This window comes from Mus caroli, unplaced genomic scaffold (assembly GCF_978045245.1).
Source record: "Mus caroli unplaced genomic scaffold, Mus_caroli_1 scaffold_10, whole genome shotgun sequence".
NCBI lineage: Eukaryota > Metazoa > Chordata > Mammalia > Rodentia > Muridae > Mus > Mus caroli.
The window spans coordinates 112,015,193-112,036,013 of record NW_028227265.1 but is presented as its reverse complement, the minus strand read 5'-3'; the positions used below and the strand labels follow the sequence as shown (position 1 = coordinate 112,036,013).

The 20,821-nt window shown below is 39.4% G+C and overlaps 1 protein-coding gene across 1 annotated transcript in view; it reads left to right on the top strand.

Annotated features, from left to right (window-relative positions):
• Csmd1 (CUB and Sushi multiple domains 1) overlaps positions 1-20,821 on the top strand; it is a 1,626,901-nt gene that overhangs the window by 813,607 nt on the left and 792,473 nt on the right. Inside the window, exon 4 of the mRNA XM_085844142.1 lies at positions 12,848-13,042. Coding sequence (XP_085700268.1) covers positions 12,848-13,042 — 195 coding nt within the window. The remainder of the gene's footprint in view (positions 1-12,847; positions 13,043-20,821) is intronic.

Genomic DNA, 20,821 nt, shown 5'->3' with positions numbered 1-20,821 from the left:
GGTTCAGACTTGAGAGTCCCAAGGGTCCATGCATGTTAACTCTGTTGATTTTCCTGTGGAATTCCTATCCCCTTCGGAACCTGCAATCCCTTCCTCCTATTCTTCCATAAGGGTCCCTATGTTCCATCTGCTGTTTGGCTATGGGTATCTGTATGTGTCTGAGTCAGCTGCTGGATGGAGCCACTCAGAGGACATGTTCTTGTCTGCACAAATAACAGTATCATTAATAGTACTAGGGAATTGGTGCTTGCCCATAGATCTCAAGTTGGGCAGGTTATTGGTTGGTCATTCCCTCAGTCTCTGCTCCCTCCACACCACACCTGCCTACATTGCTTGCAGACAGGATAATTATAAGAGCTGGACCTGGGCCTCCCCAATCATATTTTGCAGATATATAGCTTAACCTTCATGTAGATCCTGATCTACTGGAGTGAGGGATATCTCAAAGCTGTTGCCTGTACATGAGATATATTCTACTAGTTGGGCTCCTTTGTCTTGCCTCAGTGGGAGAAAAAAGTGCCTAGCCTTAAAAAGACTGGAAGTGCCAGGGTTGGGGGAAACCCAGGAGCCCCTGCCTGCTCAGAGGAGAAGGGGATGGGGTTGGACAAGGACTGTGAGAGGGGGTGACTAGGAAGGGGGCAGTTAGTGGGATGTAAAGGGAATAAGTAAAAAAATAAATAAGTTTTAAAACATGAAGTAATGGAATACATGCTGCTACTGATGGATCTGATTCACAGACTTAGGCAAACATCTGGACTTCTGAGATTCCAGTTGGGGCTTGTGTAACTTCTGTTTCACCATCCTGGGTACCCACCACATCAGACCTTCCCACTTTATTTCATGTACACCTTCATATGGACGCAGCTGTCTGTTTGGACTGAGCTGGCTCTGGAGACAGTGTTGTGTGATCTAGCCTGCCTACTCTCTCCAGAGACTAATCATCCCCAACTGAACTCCTTTGGGATGATAAGAAAAAAGAAAAAAAAAAAAAAAGATTTTGAATGCCTAGAGAACTTCCAGGCAGGAAGTACATGAAAAGAGGTATTGACAATTTTCAAATAGTTTTATGGAGATCAGTCTTTAATATCTTACCAACTCTTCTCTCTTGTGCCTTTCCTTCTTCCTCTTCCTCCTCTTCCTCCTCTCCCTCCTCCTCCTCCACTTCCTCCCCCTCTTTCCTCTTCCTCCTTCCTCCATTCACCTTCTTCCTTCCCTGCTCTCTCCCTCTCTCTCCCTTTCTCATTATTTCTTGTTCCTATTTTATCAGAGAAAAGCAACTCTAATAGCTTGATTGGCATTTATTTAATAATCTTTATATCATGTCTTCAAAATTCCACTCTAAATATAGCATTCAATGCTCCTGACATCTCTAATATGTTGTTCTGTCATTTTCCTTTGACCCAACTGCATTCTAGTATCCTCTTGACTATGGTTTTAAGAATTATTTAATTAGAATTGTGTGGGTGAAGCCATGCAGGCACCCCACACTCTGACTGTCGCAGCGAGATCACTTTGGAAATCTACAAGCATAAAATGCTTCTATCTCTTCTCGCTGAGGTACTGTTTCGTTTGTGTAAGTAGTCTGCCAGATTTTTGTTAGGCACAAAAATATTTTGTCTGTATTTCTGCTCATGTTCTTTGAACAGAACCTTTTTCTGTATGTTAATAATATAGCTTACAATGTTCAAATACTGCATGAAGGGACTTCTTCCACTTTCACTGTCCCCTTCTTCTGTCTCTACACTTAGACTGTAGATGTTGAATGCATTGTAGTTCTACATTCTTACCCAAATCTCTGAACTTCTAAATGTTTATCTTATGTATAAGTGTTAGTGTCTGCATGCATTATGAGTACCAAATGTGTGTAGGGTCCTGGGTAGCCAGAAGAGAGAACTGAGTCTTTTGAAACTTAGAATTACAAGTATGGATAAGCTTCCCTTGGCCTCCAGTCCACCTCTGCAGTCCAGTCTCTGCATCTTACCTGAGATGGTTATGACCTTGCCTTTCACATGACTATCTGGATAGTTTGCTGGATCCTTCTGGCTTTGCCGCTTTGATTTGTGTTGTTTACTTTCCTGCATTTTCCTCCTACATCTTTTTCTATAGGCTCACAGAGAACATTTGATAGTTACATAGTATCTGCTCTGCACTGGTGCTACCTATGATTTTGTTCTGTTGTTACCCTAGGACTGCCTGTTGCATCTGTACCATCTCATCATTTGCTCTGCTGTGACCCTGCCTATTTGGGATCTGATTTGGTTTGGTTGACTTTTGCTTTGTTCTCTTGTCATTATGTATTTTCTTCTTTGTGTGTTTGTAGTTTTTAGTTGAAACTGTTGGAAATTTATTTGGATAATATAAGTATATTCCATATCCCAAAAATGTCCTTAATCTGATTTTGGATTAGGCTGCATGTGTGGAACAGTAGATATTTACACATTACAAATAACTCAAATATAGATTAATTTCTGTGGCATTTGTAATAGGAAAAGCAAAGGTACAGATAGCTTCATGACACTCAGACAGCCTGTGCCTTCAATCAGTAGAGATAAAGGTTCATGTGAGATTCAGCTGGTTAAACCAGAGCACAGGGTAACATTTTCCACTGTTTACACCAGCAAATGTGGTAATAAGCTTTGTGTCACTGTCATGTGACACATGACAGACGTAGCCTATAAAGAGGAAACAGATATTTTGGCTGAGGGTTTTAGAGTTATCTGTCTATAGTTATCTGACCTTGTTGCTTAGAGCCATCAGGAAGAAGGAATTTTATGGTGTGAGTATGTGATCTGGGCAGCCTGTTCATTCTGCAGTAACCTAGAGTGAGCAGAGGCCTGCTGCCCAAGAGACCCTAAATCAAGGCTTACCCCCCATAACCCACTTTCCTCTCCCTTGGATCCACCCCTAAAGCTTCCACCAGTGTGCGCTTTCTTTCTCTCTCTCTCTCTCTCTCTCTCTCTCTCTCTCTCTCTCTCTCTCTCTCTCTCCTTTCTCTCCTCTCTCTCCTCTCTCTCCTCTCTCTCCTCTCTCCTCCTCCCTCCTCCTTCTTCCTCCCCCTCCCCCCTCCACCTCTCCCCTCTCTCTGTATGTGTGTGTGGTGCATATGTATGTGTGTGTGTTCTTTATCTTCCAAACACTGCTGAAAACTATCTTGCAATACAGATTTCAGATCAGTTTCTTCCTGGTCCCTCTGTTGCATTCAGAGTCCCTATTTCTCAGTCTTCCTGCTGTTACTTTGCTTTAACTATATGTCTATTAGACAATTTACCGAGAAACAAAACTGTAACAAGCTGGTAACAAAATTGTGAAATGTCATGCAATAATTTTGACTTCATTTCTACATGAGAAAGTATGGCAGTTAATGCAAATCTCTATAATCTTTGTGTGTGTGTGTGTGTGAGTGTGTGTGTGTGTGTGTGTGTGTGTCAGAAGAAACAGTCTGAAGGGCACTGTAGACCTAATGGCATTTAGTCATTGTTAGATTTTTCCTTTCTGTTGACAAGAAAGACATTCCAGGGTAGTGCTAGCAAACATTCTCTATGTCTACTTACAATGAATACATACTTCTGTGTGACAATGAACTTCAGAGAACTTTTCTGTGCCAGCATTTTCTCAGTAACAGATCATGACCATAATACTTCATCTCTCTCTCTCTCTGTATATATTCATGAAAATATATGCCATAAGACATATACCCCAAAGCGTGTTGCAAGTATTATCAATTATTATTAGACAAGGAAAAATAAACATCAATATTGCAAAATAAGTTTATAGATTTTTCTATATCTTTCTCAGTCATTTTAATAGCTATACTCCATTTTGAGGCACAGCCTATTTGACACACATTTATTTTTCCCAATAATATTCTTTTGGTAATCTGAATTAATGTAAACTTGTATATATTAAAAAATTGTCCCATTTTCTTCACTACAAATAATGCCTAAAAATTAGGAATTGAGGTTGGTGGAATGTGCAGAGAGATGAACCATCCAAATCAATCTGTCACTGACTGAATCACAAGGGTTACAATGGGCCTCAGTGTTTATTCAGACTTGGAAACCAGGAGTTGGAGCATCATCCACATCAAAGAGTAGATCTCTGGAGAAGAAAGACAAGTGCCTAACAGAGCTGGGGTGCCTGTAGGGCACTGTGCTAATTGACTGTGTACCCTCACCTGTTCTGTTCATCCCACTCAAGACTGATCTTTTCATTGTGACTTGACCAAACTTAACTCTTCTACCTGGGCAGGCACATCATGCTGACTTCGAAGCAGTCTCATTGGTTCTAGGACTTTCCATGAGGATGTTATTTAGATGGTTCTTTTTGGACTCCCTTGGCTGGAGAGAGATTCTGAGGTGAAAGACATCTAGGACATGCACCTCAGGAACCTCGGCCATCTTGTCATGATTCCACCCTGTTAGCATTTCCCCTTTTTCAGTCATAAAAGAACAGATGTCAAGCTCAGAAAAGCTGGCGTTTGGTCTTACTGAAGACTACACAACTATATTCCAGTTACCTTATCTAAGGGGTCAATGGAAATGGATGAGAAACTACCCCTTACAAACTGCCCTCAGGCAAACACAGGCAAACACTCGGTGTCTATAGTGTGCTATATTAAGTGGCTTTTTAAAGGCTATTTATTCAATTAATATTTATTTATTTGTTTTACTTATTTATTTATTTGTCTTAAACTAAGAAGAGACCATCAGAAAGGCAATGTGTACTTGTACAAGTTTCTTCACAAATCCCTAAGGACCTGGTTTCAGGATAAATACACTTAATGGTCTAATAAGGCCTCAATCATTGTGCACAGTCTGCTAAAAATGCTACCACCCCTTGGAGAATTTCAAACCCTACATTTTAGCCTTGTGTTCCATTTGTTAATGAATATTAATGGTGGATTTTCATGTACTAGCATACTTTCACTCTTCTTTTGGGCAGGGATTTAATATGACACCCATTTAATCACTTAAACAGTTGGGTTAAAGGCTTGATGTGATAGCCAATTAAGTCACTGAGTTGTGACCATATGTGCTTGCCAAATCAGAAGCCTTACAGCGAGAAATTCTGCAGCATAATTAGAGTGACAGCCCATGTTCCCAGTCCTGGGCGTTAACTCCCCTGCTGTCTGATGGAACCCTGCCCTGGGGGGCGGTGCGGGTTGGGGGAGCTGTGCCCACAATAAACAGTGCCTTCAAGGTAATTCTTCCACATGACCAAATGCTTGCCCTGTATAGAATTCTCATACTAGAAGGACTCCTTTCTTGGAGTCCCTATGGGGCAGGGGTCATTTTATTCAAGCAAGGATTGGAAAGGATTAAATGAAAAGTTCAAGTCAATTCTTCAAGAGTTTGCTAAAAGCTTACTGTGCTCTTGTTCCTGCAGAAGAAGTGAAAAGACTTTTTACTAACTTCAGGGAAAGTGTCCGAGAGAGTAATTTAAGCAAACTGCAAAAGTAGCAATTGGGTTGAATAGAATTGATTTTAAATTTGTTTCCTACAGACACTAGATTTCTTTGTATTGGCTACTTTCATATATTGAGCCTTAAATATTTGCATTGTCTAGATACCATTAATTGCCTTTTAAAAAAATAACTCCACAAATTTTATGAGATTGACAATGGCTTAATAATATGAATGGTTTTACATTTTTGTTGTTTGTAAATCTTGCTCTAAAATTAATTAAGTATTCAAAAATAAAATAAAGTCAGTTGAAAACAAGTATATTCAACCACTAAATCTCAAATGTATAATTTTGTGCTATTCATTAGAGTTTGATTTTCAATCATTGTACTTACTTTACTCTAAAATTCTTCAATTCATTTTAACAACCTAATACCTAGGAGTGTGTGTGAGTGTGTGTGTGTGTGTGTGTGTGTGTGTGTGTGTGTGTGTGTAACATAAGGAGTGAATTGATTTAAAGTTAAACATTGTTAGTGGATTCAGTATTTCAAATATGATATTCCACACAATTAGCTTTTTAATATTTTTTATTCATGTGTATAAGTGCTTTCCTGCTTGTATGACTGTGTGCCACATGCATATCTTGTGTCCATGGAGTCCAAAGTAGCATCAGAGCCCTCCAAACTGTAGGTGCGATGCTATGAGCTGCTGCATGAGAATCAACCCAGGTCTTCTGCAGGAGCAGCAAGGGCTTCTAATCAATGAGCAATCTCTTCAGTTCCCCAATTCAGTTCTTAAAATGTTTTTGTATGTTTTCAACAAGCTGTGTGTGTGTATATGTATATATAACATGCCATATATATGTTATTCCAGACTGAGAACACGCTCTCCATGTCAGCCATTGTATATATGTATATATAACATGCCATATATATGCTATTCCAGACTGAGAACATGCTCTCCATGTCAGCCATTGTATATATGTATATATAACATGCCATATATATGCTATTCCAGACTGAGAACATGCACTCCATGTCAGCCATTAGATTTGTCATTTATCTGGGCTAATGTATGCTAAAGCAGGAGCCTGCTGAGGGCCTGTCCTGCTTCTCCACCTCCCATACATAGAAGCCAAAAGTCTTCTTCCCCATGTCAATCAATTTGCACCCAACAGAACCACTCTCAGCGGTTTACAATCAGTTTTATAACAGGGTCAGAAGGACCAGATATTTGCAGACTATGAGATCTGCTCCAACCTTCACACCCAGTCTGTGAAACAAACAGAGGAGCTGTTCTCACTGAATAAACAGCTGTGAACAATTACAAAAGAGACCTGAGGCCACTTCCATCTCCCACATCCCCTGTCCTTTGAAATTGTGTCTTGCCTCACAAAGATGATGGCTTTCAAAGATTTGGTTTTCAAATTCCACTTTAATAAAGTGACCAGGTGTTATCGTGAAGGCCAGCCCCATAAACAGGAACAAAGAGAACTGCATGGAAGGGTCTCCAGAGTGGAAGAAATAGCACTCTCCTGCTTCCTGCCTAATAATCCAACTCTGTATACACCAATGATATCCACCTCACCTTCATAACTCTAAAGTTCCACAGACAGAAATGCCTACACACACACCACACCCCCATGCCTTACTCCACCTACATATGTAATACAGACCACCTGCCCACATATTTATATTATATGCACATACTATATGTACATACAAACATATATGTATGACACACACACACGCACATATATATCACAGACACTCACAAGTCCGGAAGCTTATGAAGTCTGTGCACATTCCCAGAATCTTGTCTATTCCTTCTTCATTGAAGAATTGTGTTATGTCAACTTTTCTGTATAATAGACAGTGATAGTACCTGTGCATCGTGTCTCTAGCTGCATATGTAGCAGAAGATGGCCCAGTCAGCCATCATCGGGAAGATAGGTCCCTAGGTCTTGCAAACTTTATATGCCCCAGTACAGGGGAACACCAGGGCCAAGAAGTTTGAGTGGGTGGGTAGGGGAGCAGGGCAGGGGGAGGGTATAGGGAACTTTTGGGATAGCATTTGAAATGTGAATAAAGAAAATATCTGAAAGAAAAAAATCTATTTTCAACAGTAGAACCTATGCAAATGTTAAGCAGACTGCCCTTATCTCCAGAGTGGATCATTTGATTTTCCTGCCAGTTGACATTCTACTTAGTAAGTCTGAAACATTAATATATTTGCTTTAATAACACTTGTCTTTTGGAAAACAATTTATCTAGACATACAGTAAATAAGTATGTGAGTTCTAGCAAGAAGTACTATCAGGAGCTAATTAAACAGTAATTATCTTAAAAGCAAACAACGAATTTTCTGCAAATAAGGCATCAGGAAGCCTTCTCAACTTGTGCCTCTCTGTCTGGCTTGTTTCATAGGTACTGTGACCTCCAGGCCCAATAGCATTGAGTAGGAACAAATGACAAAAGAGTATGTGTACCACATTTTCATTTTATACTTAAAATCATCTATATCTTCGTCGTCATCATCATCATCATCTGTTTGCATGTATACATCCCAGCATATATATGGAGGTCAGAGTATACTTTCATGGAGTCAGTTCTCTATTTCAGCCTCTGTTTGTCTCTCAGTGGGTTAACCTGGCTCTTCTGGCTTATGAGACAAATATTTTTACCTGCAGATCTGTGTCTTCAGTCCCACTCCTCATTATCTTTTGACCCATTCACTGGCTAGTGCATACCTGGGGGGCTTCTCTGTCTTGGCTGCTGTGAACAGTGTTGCCATAGATTAGGGAGTGGAGGTCATCCTTGCTACACTGTCTCTGTCTTCTTCCCCTTCTTCCCCTCATCCTCCATGTCCAACAATGCCACTGCTGGATTCCCGGGAGATGCTAAATTTAGTTGTGGGAAGAAACCTATGATACTTTCTACAACAGCTTTATTCACCCAAATCCAGATCCACAGTGGATAAATGTGTTTGTCTTTGCCATACTGGTTATTCCTATCTCCTCAAGCAAGTCCTTTGGCTTAGAGAAAGTAATACCTTACTGAGGTTTGTATTTATATTTCCTGCAATGTCTGAAGCTGAGAATTTTTTTCAAATACTTCTTGGCTATAAAAAAAAAAAAAACAGTAAAGGAGGGGGTCAATTCCAAATTTTCTTTCTGTGTAGGACAGCAAAGTGGACAACTGACATACTGAAATGTTCTATTTAAATATCTAATCATTCTTATTTTTTTTGAAATTACATATTTATTGTTTTGGGAAAAGCACATCAAATTGTCCTCAATAATACTGGAAATCTATGATCAATATTATAGAGAACATCATAATGTGCAAGTGTGATAAAACTTACTTTTTTTAATATTTTTTATTACATATTTTTTCTCAATTACATTTCCAATGCTATCCCAAAAGTCCCCCATACCCTCCCACCCACTCCCCTACCCACCCACTCCCACTTTTTGGCCCTGGTGTTCCCCTGTACTGGGGCATATAAAGTTTGCATGTCCAATGGGCCTCTCTTTCCAGTGATGGACAACAAGGATATCTTTTGATACATATGCAGTTAGAGTCAAGAGCTCCAGGGTACTGGTTAGTTCATAATGTTGTTGCACCTACAGGGTTGCAGATCTCTTTAGCTCCTTGGGTACTTTCTCTAGCTCCTCCATTGGGGGCCCTGTGATCCATCCAATAGCTGACTGTGAGCATCCACTTATGTGTTTGCTAGGCCCCGGCCTAATCTCACAAGAGACAGCTATATCAGGGTCCTTGCAGCAAACGCTTGCTAGTGTATCAATGGTGTCATCGTTTGGAGGCTAATTATGGGATGGATCCCTGGATACGGCAGTCTCTAGATGGTCCATCCTTTTCTCTCAGCTCCAAACTTTGTATCTGTAACTCCTTCCATGGGTGATTGTTTCCAATTCTAAGAAGGGGCAAAGTGTCCACACTTTGGTCTTCATTCTTCTTGAGTTTCATGTGTCTTGCAAATTGGATCTTATATCTTGGGTATACTAAGTTTCTGGGCTAATATCCACTTATCAGTGAGTACATATCATTTGAATTCTTTTGTGATTGTGTTACCTCACTCAGGATGATGCCCTCCAGGTCCATCCATTTGGCTAGGAATTTCATAAATTCATTCTTTTTAATAGCTGAGTAGTACTCCATTGTGTAAATGTACCACATTTTTTGTATCCATTCCTCTGTTGAGGGGCATCTGGGTTCTTTCCAGCTTCTGGCTATTATAAATAAGGCTGCTATGAACATAGTGGAGCATGTGTCCTTCTTACCGGTTGGGACATCTTCTGGATATATATGCACAGGAGAGGTATTGCAGGATCATCTGTTAGTACTAGGTCCAATTTTCTGAGGAACCTCCAGACTGATTTCCAGAGTGGTTGTACAAGCTTGCAATCCCACCAACAATGGAGGAGTGTTCCTCTTTCTCCACATCCTGGCCACCATCTGCTGTCACCTGAATTTTTGATCTTAGCCATTCTGACTGGTGTGAGGTGGAATCTCAGGGTTGTTTTGATTTGCATTTCTCTGATGATTAAGGATGTTGAACATTTTTTCAGGTGCTTCTCAGCCATTTGGTATTCCTCTGGTGAGAATTCTTTGTTTAGCTCTGAGCCCCATTTTTTAATGGGGTTATTTGACTTTCTGGAGTCCACCCTCTTGAGTTCTTTATATATATTGGATATTAGTCCCCTATCTTATTTAGGATAGGTAAAGATCCTTTCCCAATCTGTTGGTGGGCTTTTTGTCTTATTGAAGGTGTCTTTTACCTTGCAGAAGCTTTGCAGTTTCACGAGGTCCCATTTGTCAATTCTCGATCTTATAGCACAAGCCATTGCTGTCCAATTCAGGAATTTTCCCCCTGTGACCATATCTTTGAGGCTTTCCCCCACTTTCTCCTCTATAAGTTTCAGTGTCTCTGGTTTTATGTGAAGTTCCTTGATCCACTTAGATTTGACCTCAGTACAAGGAGATAGGAATGGATCAATTCGCATTCTTCTACATGATAACAACCAGTTGTGCCTGCACTGTTTGTTGAAAATGCTGTCTTTCTTCCACTGGATGGTTTTAGCTCCCTTGTGGAAGATCAAGTGACCATAGGTGTGTGGTTTCATTTCTGGGTCTTCAATTCTATTCCATTGGTCTACTTGTCTGTCACTATACCAGCTTTTATCACAATTGCTCTGTAGTAAAGCTTTATGTCAGGCATGGTGATTCCACCAGAGGTTCTTTTATCCTTGAGAAGAGTTTTTGCTATCCTAGGTTTTTTGTTATTCCAGATGAATTTGCAGATTGCTCTTTCTAATTCGTTGAAGAATTGAGTTGGAAGTTTGATGGGGATTGCATTGAATGTGTAGATTGCTTTGGCAAGATAGCCATTTTTACAATGTTGATCCTGCAAGCATGGGAGATTTTTCCATCTTCTGAGATTTTCTTTAATTTCTTTCTTCAGAGACTTGAAGTTCTTATCATACAGATCTTTCACTTTCTTAGTTAGAGTCACGCCAAGATATTTTATATTAATTGTGACTATTGAGAAGGAGGTTGTTTCCCTAATTTCTTTCTCAGCCTGTTTATTTTTTGTGTAGAGAAAGGCCATTGACTTGCTTGAGTTAATTTTATATCCAGCTACTTCACTGAAGCTGTTTATCAGGTTTAGGAGTTCTCTGGTGGAATTTTTAGGGTCACTTATATATACTTAAATATCTAAACATTCTATAGACCTGCTTTTTAGACTGAACTATTTGTGAGTAGCCACTTCATTACTTTGAAGTTAATAGTAACAATCTATGAATTCACATTTCTTCTCTAAACATCCCTGGGTAGCCTAGTTTATGTGCTATTTTAAATCGTGTTAAAATAAATAAACATACTTATGAAAATCATTGAAACCACCCTTCACACACACAGACACACACAGACACACACAGACACACACACACACACACACAGGCATGAAATAATTACAAAAATAAAATAACTTACTTCTTTGGAAATTGGTTTTTATTTGAAAATATTCTTTTAAAACACTAGGTCTCTTAAAATATTTCACTATTTTATAGAAAGCACTGAATTCCTAGTGGGATAGCTAAGTTTTAAACCTAAATTACAGAGCCACCTGTCTCCCATCCTTTCCACCAAGTGGTATCAATACCATCCAAAATAGTGTTCTTCGGCCAGGGATCTCAAATCACTCTGATATTGCCCCATGCAGGTAGATTGGATGAGAATCTTTCAGGGTGAAAAGAAGGCTCCAGAATAAACAGAATCAAGAACCCAACTTTGAACTGCAAATGCAGTACTTGCTTTGGCAACACAAATAGAGAAAAGGCAGCTGAGAATACCCAGTGATCAGACTCTGGGCCTGGGTTCTAAGAACAGAACCATTTCTCTGGTTTGAGTGAAATTCTTTTATTTATTCTTTAGTGCAACTCTTATCTCTGAAACATGGGTTGGATATGGATTAGTGATATGAACCAAGAGTGGTACTGCTGGTGGGGTCTGAAATCAAATACGTGTCTATTACTGGTTAGTGATGTGTATCAGGTGTGGTGCTGATGCTGAGAATAAACATTGATTGGATACTGTTCAGTGATGTGTATCAGGTGTGTGGTGCTGATGCTGAGAATATGCATGCCTTGGATACTGTTGAGTGACCTCTATCAGGTGTGTGGTGCTGAAACTGAGGTCTGAGAATAAACAGGGATTGGATACTGTTTAGTGATGTCTATCGGGTGTGTGGTACTGATGCTGAGAATAAACATGCTTTGGATACTGTGTAGTGATGTGTATCAGGTGTCATAGTGATTCTAAGGTCTGAGGATTAACATGGATTGAATACTGTTTACTGATGTGTATCAGGAGTATGGTACTGATGCTGAGATCTGGGAGTGCACATAAATTAGATATTAGTGATGTGTATCGGACATGGTACTGCTGCTGCAGTCTCCAGATAAATATAAACTGGATATCAATTAATGATGTGGATTGTGTGTCTTAGTAACAATGAGGTCTGAACTAAAAGAAAGAAAAAAAAAAAAAACAAATGGGATGCATCCATACCTCAACTCAGACATTATTTTCTCAGCTCTTTGACTTTTCCTGTATCATATGAAATCTTCTTATTACCAAAATAATCTAGATCTCTAATGGAAGACAAAATATGAATAGAAGTGTAGGTTTTTCCTTTAACCAAATATATTTGTTTACACTTTCCAAAAGCCATTATGAAAATGTGGCAGGGCTGATGTTTGAAACTCTGGACACATTTTCTGTTTAGCTCATAAGTGCAGGGATCTATTTTTCTATTGCGGGAACTTTCGGATTTTAGTAGTTCAAGCATAGTGCTTATTTTATGGTACAAATGCATCTTCATGGAACATTTTCTTCAATTTCCTTTTCTCCCTCCAACAGTTTTACCTAGTCACACGTGTGGAAACCCTGGGGAGATACTGAAAGGAGTTCTCCACGGCACGAGGTTCAACATAGGCGACAAGATCAGGTACAGCTGTCTCTCGGGCTACATCTTGGAAGGTCACGCCATTCTGACTTGCATTGTCAGCCCTGGGAATGGTGCATCCTGGGACTTCCCAGCTCCTTTTTGCAGAGGTAGGTTTACCACAGTGCCCCTGAGAAGGGTAGCCTGTGCCTAGGTTGTGGCTTTGAAGCTGACATTCACAACTTCATATCTAGTTAAATGAAACAGCATTGGGCAGGGTATCCTTTCGTCCACCCTACTTTCAAAAGAAACAAGACACAACATGGAAAAAGCAAAAACAAACAAACAAACAAACATAAAACCATGCTAAGACCTTAGCTAGCCCAGCTGTTAGAGCTCAAATGTCCATATTTCTTCCTATCCCTTTCATAGACATTTCTATTTACACATTCTATTTACACATTTCTATGTATAGAGTCACCTTGGTTAAGTGTCCTGATCATTAATGGATTTCTTCTTCTTTCTTCTAGCTTTTTCTTCATTGTTTTATCTCTGTATCCTCATATCCGTAGTGATTGTCCTGCCTCGGGTTTCTGAGAGCTATGATTTCAGGCTTGAGTCACTAAGCTTATCTTGTTTGTTTGTTTTATCTCATGCTCCTTTGTTTACCCATTCCACATTAAAATTTAAAGATAGTTAAACAAAATTAAACAACTCAATCTCTTCTAAAGGCTCTTCTAACACTCTGGCAATTGGTACAAGGTAACCACAGAACAATGGACCACGTTTCTGTGAGTTAGTGTCTTTCCACAGTCCCTGGTAAGTTCAGTCTCTCTGGTGGAATAATTGTGCTATTGCTGTCTTTGAGGGAAAATGTATTAAATCCTGGATTGGGGGTTTCTAAGAAAGTATCATCTTGTTGATCTAGAAATAAAAGGACAGGTTAGTAGTTATTAAAGTTTTAATGAGACGTCAGGAAGGCAGTCCCATGGTTTAATCTCCCACCCACCCACTGGTGTAAATGGTGATGTCAATTTATCAGATAGTGAAAGAAAAGTTTGCCGGGCATGGTGTCTCACTCCAGTGATCCCGGCACTTAGAAAACAGAAATAGAAATATCAGGGTTCGAAGTCACCATCTGCTACATAGTTTGACATCAGCTTGGGCTATAAGAGACTACTGTCTCAAAAATAAATATGTAAATAAAACAAAAATTTAATTAACCCAGTCTTATTTTGTATCCATGTTGTTCTGCCAACAGTCCTTATTTTCAATCAATATATCCATACCCTTATATCTTATTGTCTAGCTATCTTCTGGTCAAATGTTGGAGTTTTGTGAACTCTCTGTGATGCTAATAATTTTATGGTGATAGCTCCCTAGCTCTGGAATGGTCAGTTACAATGGCCCAGGATGACATAAAAGATCCATGTCACAGGAATAGAATCTAAGGGGGCATGTAGGAAAGTGCTCAGGCCCAGATAAAAGTTCAGAGTCCAGATCTGGGGTTTAGCACTTTTAAAGTTTTTGTTATTTCTGGAAAAATTCTATTATGGCTGTTTTTGTTTTGTTTTGTTTTTAATCCCACAGGCCCATAAGTCTTCCTCAATTGCTATTTTCTTGGAGTGTCCTGAATGTTAATCATATGTGTTTTTATGTTCTTATGCTATTTGTTATCACAATTGTGTGTGTGTGTGTGTGTGTGTATGTGTGTGTGTGTGTGTGTGTGTCACAATGGATATGCCATCATGATCCAGAGCCTGTAGCCTTTCCTCCCGATTTTCCATAGTTCTCTTGAATAACAGACCCCTTTGAATGAGAGTATCATTGTCCATTGGAATGTCCCAAAGTTCATTTCCTTCTCCCTCCTTCCCACTGTGGTTGGGGTGGGGGGACATAGGTGGTTTACTTTGGTGGCCTGAAAGTTATTAAGTTGTTCTTTCAGTCAAGTCCAGCCACTATTTTTTCTTTCAAATATTTTCTTCTCCATCCATCCTCACCTACACCTTATCATCTTAATGGCTTCAATTAATAACAACAAAGTTCAGTGGCCTAATTTATTTATTTTTGTTACTATTTTATATGTTAGTTAATGTCCAAATGCTATTCCTACAACAGTCTATAGCCTTCAAGAAATAATCTCAGCCTAGAAAACCAAGAGTTTCAACATGCTTGCTTGCTTTCTGCTTTAGAATTTACCAAATTCATTGGAATTTTTCTCTTTATACGTGTTTATTTTCTTTTTCATACTGTCCTCCACTGGCTGTTTTCTTTTATAAAAGGTCTTTACCAATTCGGCAACTTTATATTTTATGAAGTCAAAGTTGATATAGCAACCATTCAGCTTCTTTATTGTTCCTTAACCAAGTTTTTATTAACACATCACGTTGTCAAGGTAAACATGTTCCTCTACATTAGAGATAAAAGCATTTATATTTATGACTTTTCTGATTCATTGCCTGGTAAGAATTCAAAATTTATAGAATAAAATAATTGGAGAGACATGCCATTTCTTATTGATTGATACAACTCAATAATAAAGAAAAAGCCAATGGTCTGATAATGATGAATATAAGGAGGTTGCATCTCCAGGAGCTGCATTAAACAAACAAACAAACTAACAAACAAACACCTCATCAGTGTGGGCGAGCTGGGTTTTAAATGGAATGAGTATATTTTCTGATTCCCAGAAGTTCTGGTTGTTTCATTCCAGAAATTCTCTGAGGCTTCTTCCTGGCAATCTCAATACCTGTACCACTACAGTATTGGTTCACAGTGTCTTCTGGGCAGTACTGTAAAATTTTACTTTTCCTTCCCACCACAAGTGTCTAAATGACACAGTAACACCCAAGTGTGTGGACCATATATAGTTATGGGATGCTCTTCACAGTAGTACCTGTGGTCGTAGTGGGGATGACAGCAGCTTCCTGGGGGCATTTCATCTAGGCATGAGCTCAGGACTCTCTCACTTACAATCCAACATTATCTTATTAGTTATCTTAACCCATCACCTCTCTTCAACAGTTCAACTTTGATAACTGTCTATCATCACCATCCTCACTCATCATCCCTGACAGCTGAACCATTACATTGTGCATATCATAGTGCATCTTTAGAAGCAAGAAATACCAGTGGGCATGAAGCTCTAAAGGCAATCCATAAAGGACACAATAGCCAGTGAAGCAAATGCTTTCCTAACTGTACTTGATTTCCCCTATTTCATAAATTATTAGATCATGTTAGATGCTACTATATCCAACATCCTTTGAGCTCAATGACCCTGGAAGGAAAAAGAGATCCAAATCCAATGCAAAATGTAGTGTGCAGTATGAAGCAGCAAAGACAGCCCTGGGCATCTGGAAGAGTACAGGCTTAAGAGCAGGAGAAGAAAGTAGGTAAATGCAAGGCTCAGGAAGTGAAACAGGTGGATTCCATGTGTGTAAATGCTAGGCTGCCGTTCCTTCATCATGGAATCATCCTACTTGGACACCAGAGGACCACTTTTGATTCCAATCTTACCTGTTGATAATTTTGCTACAGAAAAAAAAATGGCTCCCCAATTAGCTCTTTCGGGAAAGCATTAAAAGTCCCATAAACAGTGCCTGACAAATACAGAAGTGGATGTTCACAGCCATCCATTGGATGAAGCACAGGGTCCCCAATGAAGGAGTTAGAGAAAGTACCCAAGGAGTTGAAGTGGTTTGCAGCCGCATAGGAGGAACAGCAATATGAACTAACTAGTACCCCAGAGCTACCTGGGACTAAACCACCAATCAAAGAAAACACATGGTTGGATTCATGGGTCTAGCTGTATATGTAGCAGAGAATGGCCTAGTTGGTCATCAATGAGAGAAGAGGCCCTTGATCCTGTGAAGGTTCTATGCCCCAGTATAAGGGAATGCCAGGGCCAGAAAGCAGGACTGGGTGGGTTGGAAATCAGGCAGGGGGGGTGGAGCAAGGGGATAGGGGATTTTTGGAGAGTAATCTATGAAAGTGCATATCACTTGAAATGTAAATAAAGAAAATATCTAATAAAACAAACAAACAAACAAACAAACATGTACCCTGTAATAGGATCAATAGGTGACACTGCTGCTATTATGAGAGCTCCAATCCTTTCTATATTGGATTTAACTTACTCCCTGAACAATCATGCATCATGCACAACAATTTCCTTTTCTCTACATTCTCACACTTGTTATTTACAAGTTTATTTGTATTATTTATTTACACAGTCTTTTGATAACAGTTATGCTAAGTGAGGAGAAATTACACCCCCTTGTTGTCAATATGTGTAGTTTTTTACATTTCTGTTCAGTGGTGCAGTCTCCTGTGGGAAAATTACCTTTGTAATTGCCAGCTCAGCTTTCTCTGTACCATTTATTATAATAATGGTGACTGTTTTCCGTGTTTTGGGCGACGTCTGTATTCTGATGTTTTTCCTTCTCACGTGGGTGCTGTCATGGAAACGCCCTCCCCCTGACACACACAATTCTTCAGGACATCTCACTTTGTTCTTTACTGCAAAGATGCTTCACAATTTGACAGCCCATCTGTTCATTTTTATTGCTGTTAATTTTTGTTGTTGTCTGTGATTTTTTTGGATCTTATCGTAAGCATTGTGGCCAATATCAATGTCTTGAGATGTTTCCTCGGTTTCTGTCCAGAAGCTACACCATTTCACATGTTATTTTAGGTTGTGTACCATCTTTCCTAAATTCTAAAGCGTTATTTCATTTTCTCAAGACTTATCCTGGCCCATGTTCTTCCTGTGAGAGCTAAAACACATGAGATGTCAGAATAAAAGGAACCTTGCTAGCAAGCCAATGCTACTGAGTGGTGGAGTGGAGAGACAGCTTATGGTGAGAAGCACTCGCTGTTCTCGCAGAGGACCAGGGTTTGATTCCCAGCACCCTCATGGAGGCTACAACAGTCTGGTAAATCCAATTCTAGGCTCTGACTCTTGAATAGTGTGCATATGTGGAACTTACATTCTTGTGCAGTGCACACACTCAAGAATAAATCTTTTAAAATAGTTGATAGATAGATAGATAGATAGATAGATAGATAGATAGATAGATAGATAGATAGATAGAATACCTGACCAAATGAGCGAACTTTCTATTAATAGTTTCCAAAATTAGGTAATGATAGTTGCTATGTCCCAGGCAAACATGACTGATGTGACTTAACAAGGAACTAATACCAATTGCTATCATCCTGTGTTAAAGACAAAGGGATCTGGCTGGAGAGGTGGCTTGGAGGTTAAGTGAACTGGCTGCTCTTCCAGAGGTCCTGAGTTTAAATCCCAGCAACCACATGGTGACTCATAACCATCTATAATGAAATCTGGTGCCCTCTTCTGGCCTGAAGGTACACATGCAGGCAGAACACTGTACACATAACAAATATATAAATAAATCTTAAAAAAAAAAAAAAAAAAAAGACATGGAGATTGCAAGACTTAGCATCTGGCAGACAGCAGAGAGGAACTTCACTGACTCCCGTCAGCATTGGTCAGATTGCAGGCAGCTGCTTCTGTGTGCAGAGTGGTCTTTTCATAGACTATGTTCTCTCATTACACATTAGTGATAAACAACACTGGAAAGAGCTCTTTATCCAAAGAAACTGATGAAGTTTACTTGAATGCTAGCTTGTATTAGGCTAAGATATCCAAAATTTTGCACAGTCAATATTAATGACTTATGGGGTGTTTGATAATTTTCATATTGATTTCAACATCTAGTATATTTTGACAATAATCACATATCTCTATGCAAAATATAATAGCTACATTTCAAGGTATCAGGTACACATAAGCTGAAGAATACTACTTTGATCAGCTCAGAAATGGTGTCTTGATTAATTTAAGAACTTTTATTTCTCTTGCCTATTTTTTTGACACTTAATCTTACTTGTTAGCCCAGGCTAGACTTTAACTAAATGGGATTATAAGTGAGAACCACGGCGTTGAGTGTTCTATATCTGTCTTTATTGTATGCAGAGTCCTGATGCTTTTAACTAATGATGTACAGTTGTTTCCAAACACATGTGTAGCTTAATTATAAGAACCGATAAGAAGATAGGTCTAGATGACAAAGTGGTCATGAGATGGGGGTTCTTTATCTAGTTAGAAATGCTGAAGCCTGTTTGAGATGAAGAGAAGAATGTCACCTTGAAATTAGTTTTAGCAAACACTAGACCTAAGAGCATTCTTTTTTCCAATGGAACATAATAACATGCAATGTCTTCTATGAAAATGTCTATATTCCACTCTTTGGGATGCATTAATATTCCTACCAGCATTTTATGAGGACTTCTATTATGTCTCCACATCTTTACTGACATGTGCTGTTCTTTTTCCTATGGTAGGCATGTTGAGTGGGATTATATGAAATTATAATAGATTTTCTTAATAGGTGTTGTTTTGGATTTCTCTGTTGCACTTTTCTATTGCTGTGACAATGCACCATGACCAAAAGCAATGTGTGCAGAAAGAGTTTATTTGAGTTTACAGTTTCACATTAGAGTCCATCACCAAGGGAAGGCTGGATAGGAACTCAGAGCAGGTACCCAGAGTCAAGAGATGCTGCAGAGGCCATAAAGGAGTACTGTCTACTGGGTTTCTCTTCATGACGTGCTCAGCTTGCTTTCTTATAGCACCCAGGATCACACACATAGAGGTGACATCACCTACACTGAGCTGGACTAACCCTTATCACTCATTAGTCAGGAAAATGTTATACAGACTTGCCTAAAGGACAATCATATGATGTCATTTTTTTTCAATTAAGATTCCTTCTTCCCAAATAATTCTTGCTTAAGTTAAGATGGCATAAAATCTAGTCAGCACAGTGCTTAGCACACTTGTAAGGAATCATTGTTATGTGACAAGCTTTGGTGAGACAAATAGAAGGAAGCTCTGTTCACACTGCCCAGTTAGCATTTACCTAACCATTAATGTATACTTAGCCATGACTTCTCATTTAGCCCTCTCAATAAGCCATAGATGGATATGTGGTGCTCCCATTGCATAGTAAACCAAAGTGGAACACCTAGAAAGTAGAAAACTTCAACAAACAGCAATAAAAGAAAGTAATACAATTTAGTTCAATCCTAGTTGGTAGAGAGCCAGAGTACATCCATGAAAGCAGTCTGTGTAGCCAAGGTCAGAGAGCAGTGTGTGCAGCCAAGAGGAACTCCTATCTATGTTTAGTCTGTACAGGTATTTTCTCAAGAAGAGCTTTTTTTTTTTTTTTTAAGTGCTTAAAGCTGGAGCTGCAGAAATAAACTTTGAGCCTTGATCAGAACATTGTCTTGGATCCATTCTTTTCTCACCCCCCAACCACTTTCATTTCCAGACCACCATTCAGGTGAGCCCTGCTCGGCCATAAGCTACCATTAGCTGCTGGTCAGCTACAGTAGACAACCTGAATTTAAGTTTTATAAAGCCTTAATTTTTTGAGGATTTCATTTTTTTCTCCAAGATAGGGTTTCTCTGTGTAGCTCTGGCTGTCCTGGAACTCACTCTGTAGACCAGGCTAGCCTCGAACTCAGAAATCCACCTGCCTCTGCCTCCCAAGTGCTGGGATTTAAGGTGTGTGCCACCACGCCTGGCTGAGAATTTCACATATGAGTACTATATTTCTACCTTTCTCCTCCCTCTCCCACTACAATTCCACTCGTTCTCAAGCTCATAATTTCTTCTTTAGTTATCATGCACATACATACATAATATATAATCAACCACCTTACTAAGCTCATTCAGTAAGTGTAGCATGTGTGTGTGTGTGTGTGTGTGTGTGTGTGAGAGAGAGAGAGAGAGAGAGAGAGAGAGAGAGAGAGAGAGAGAAAGAAAGAGAGAGAGAGAGAGAGCATGTGCGTGTATCTGCATGGGTGTGTGTTTGGAGCTTATTTGGGATTGGATAAGCTCGTGAAAGACATCACTG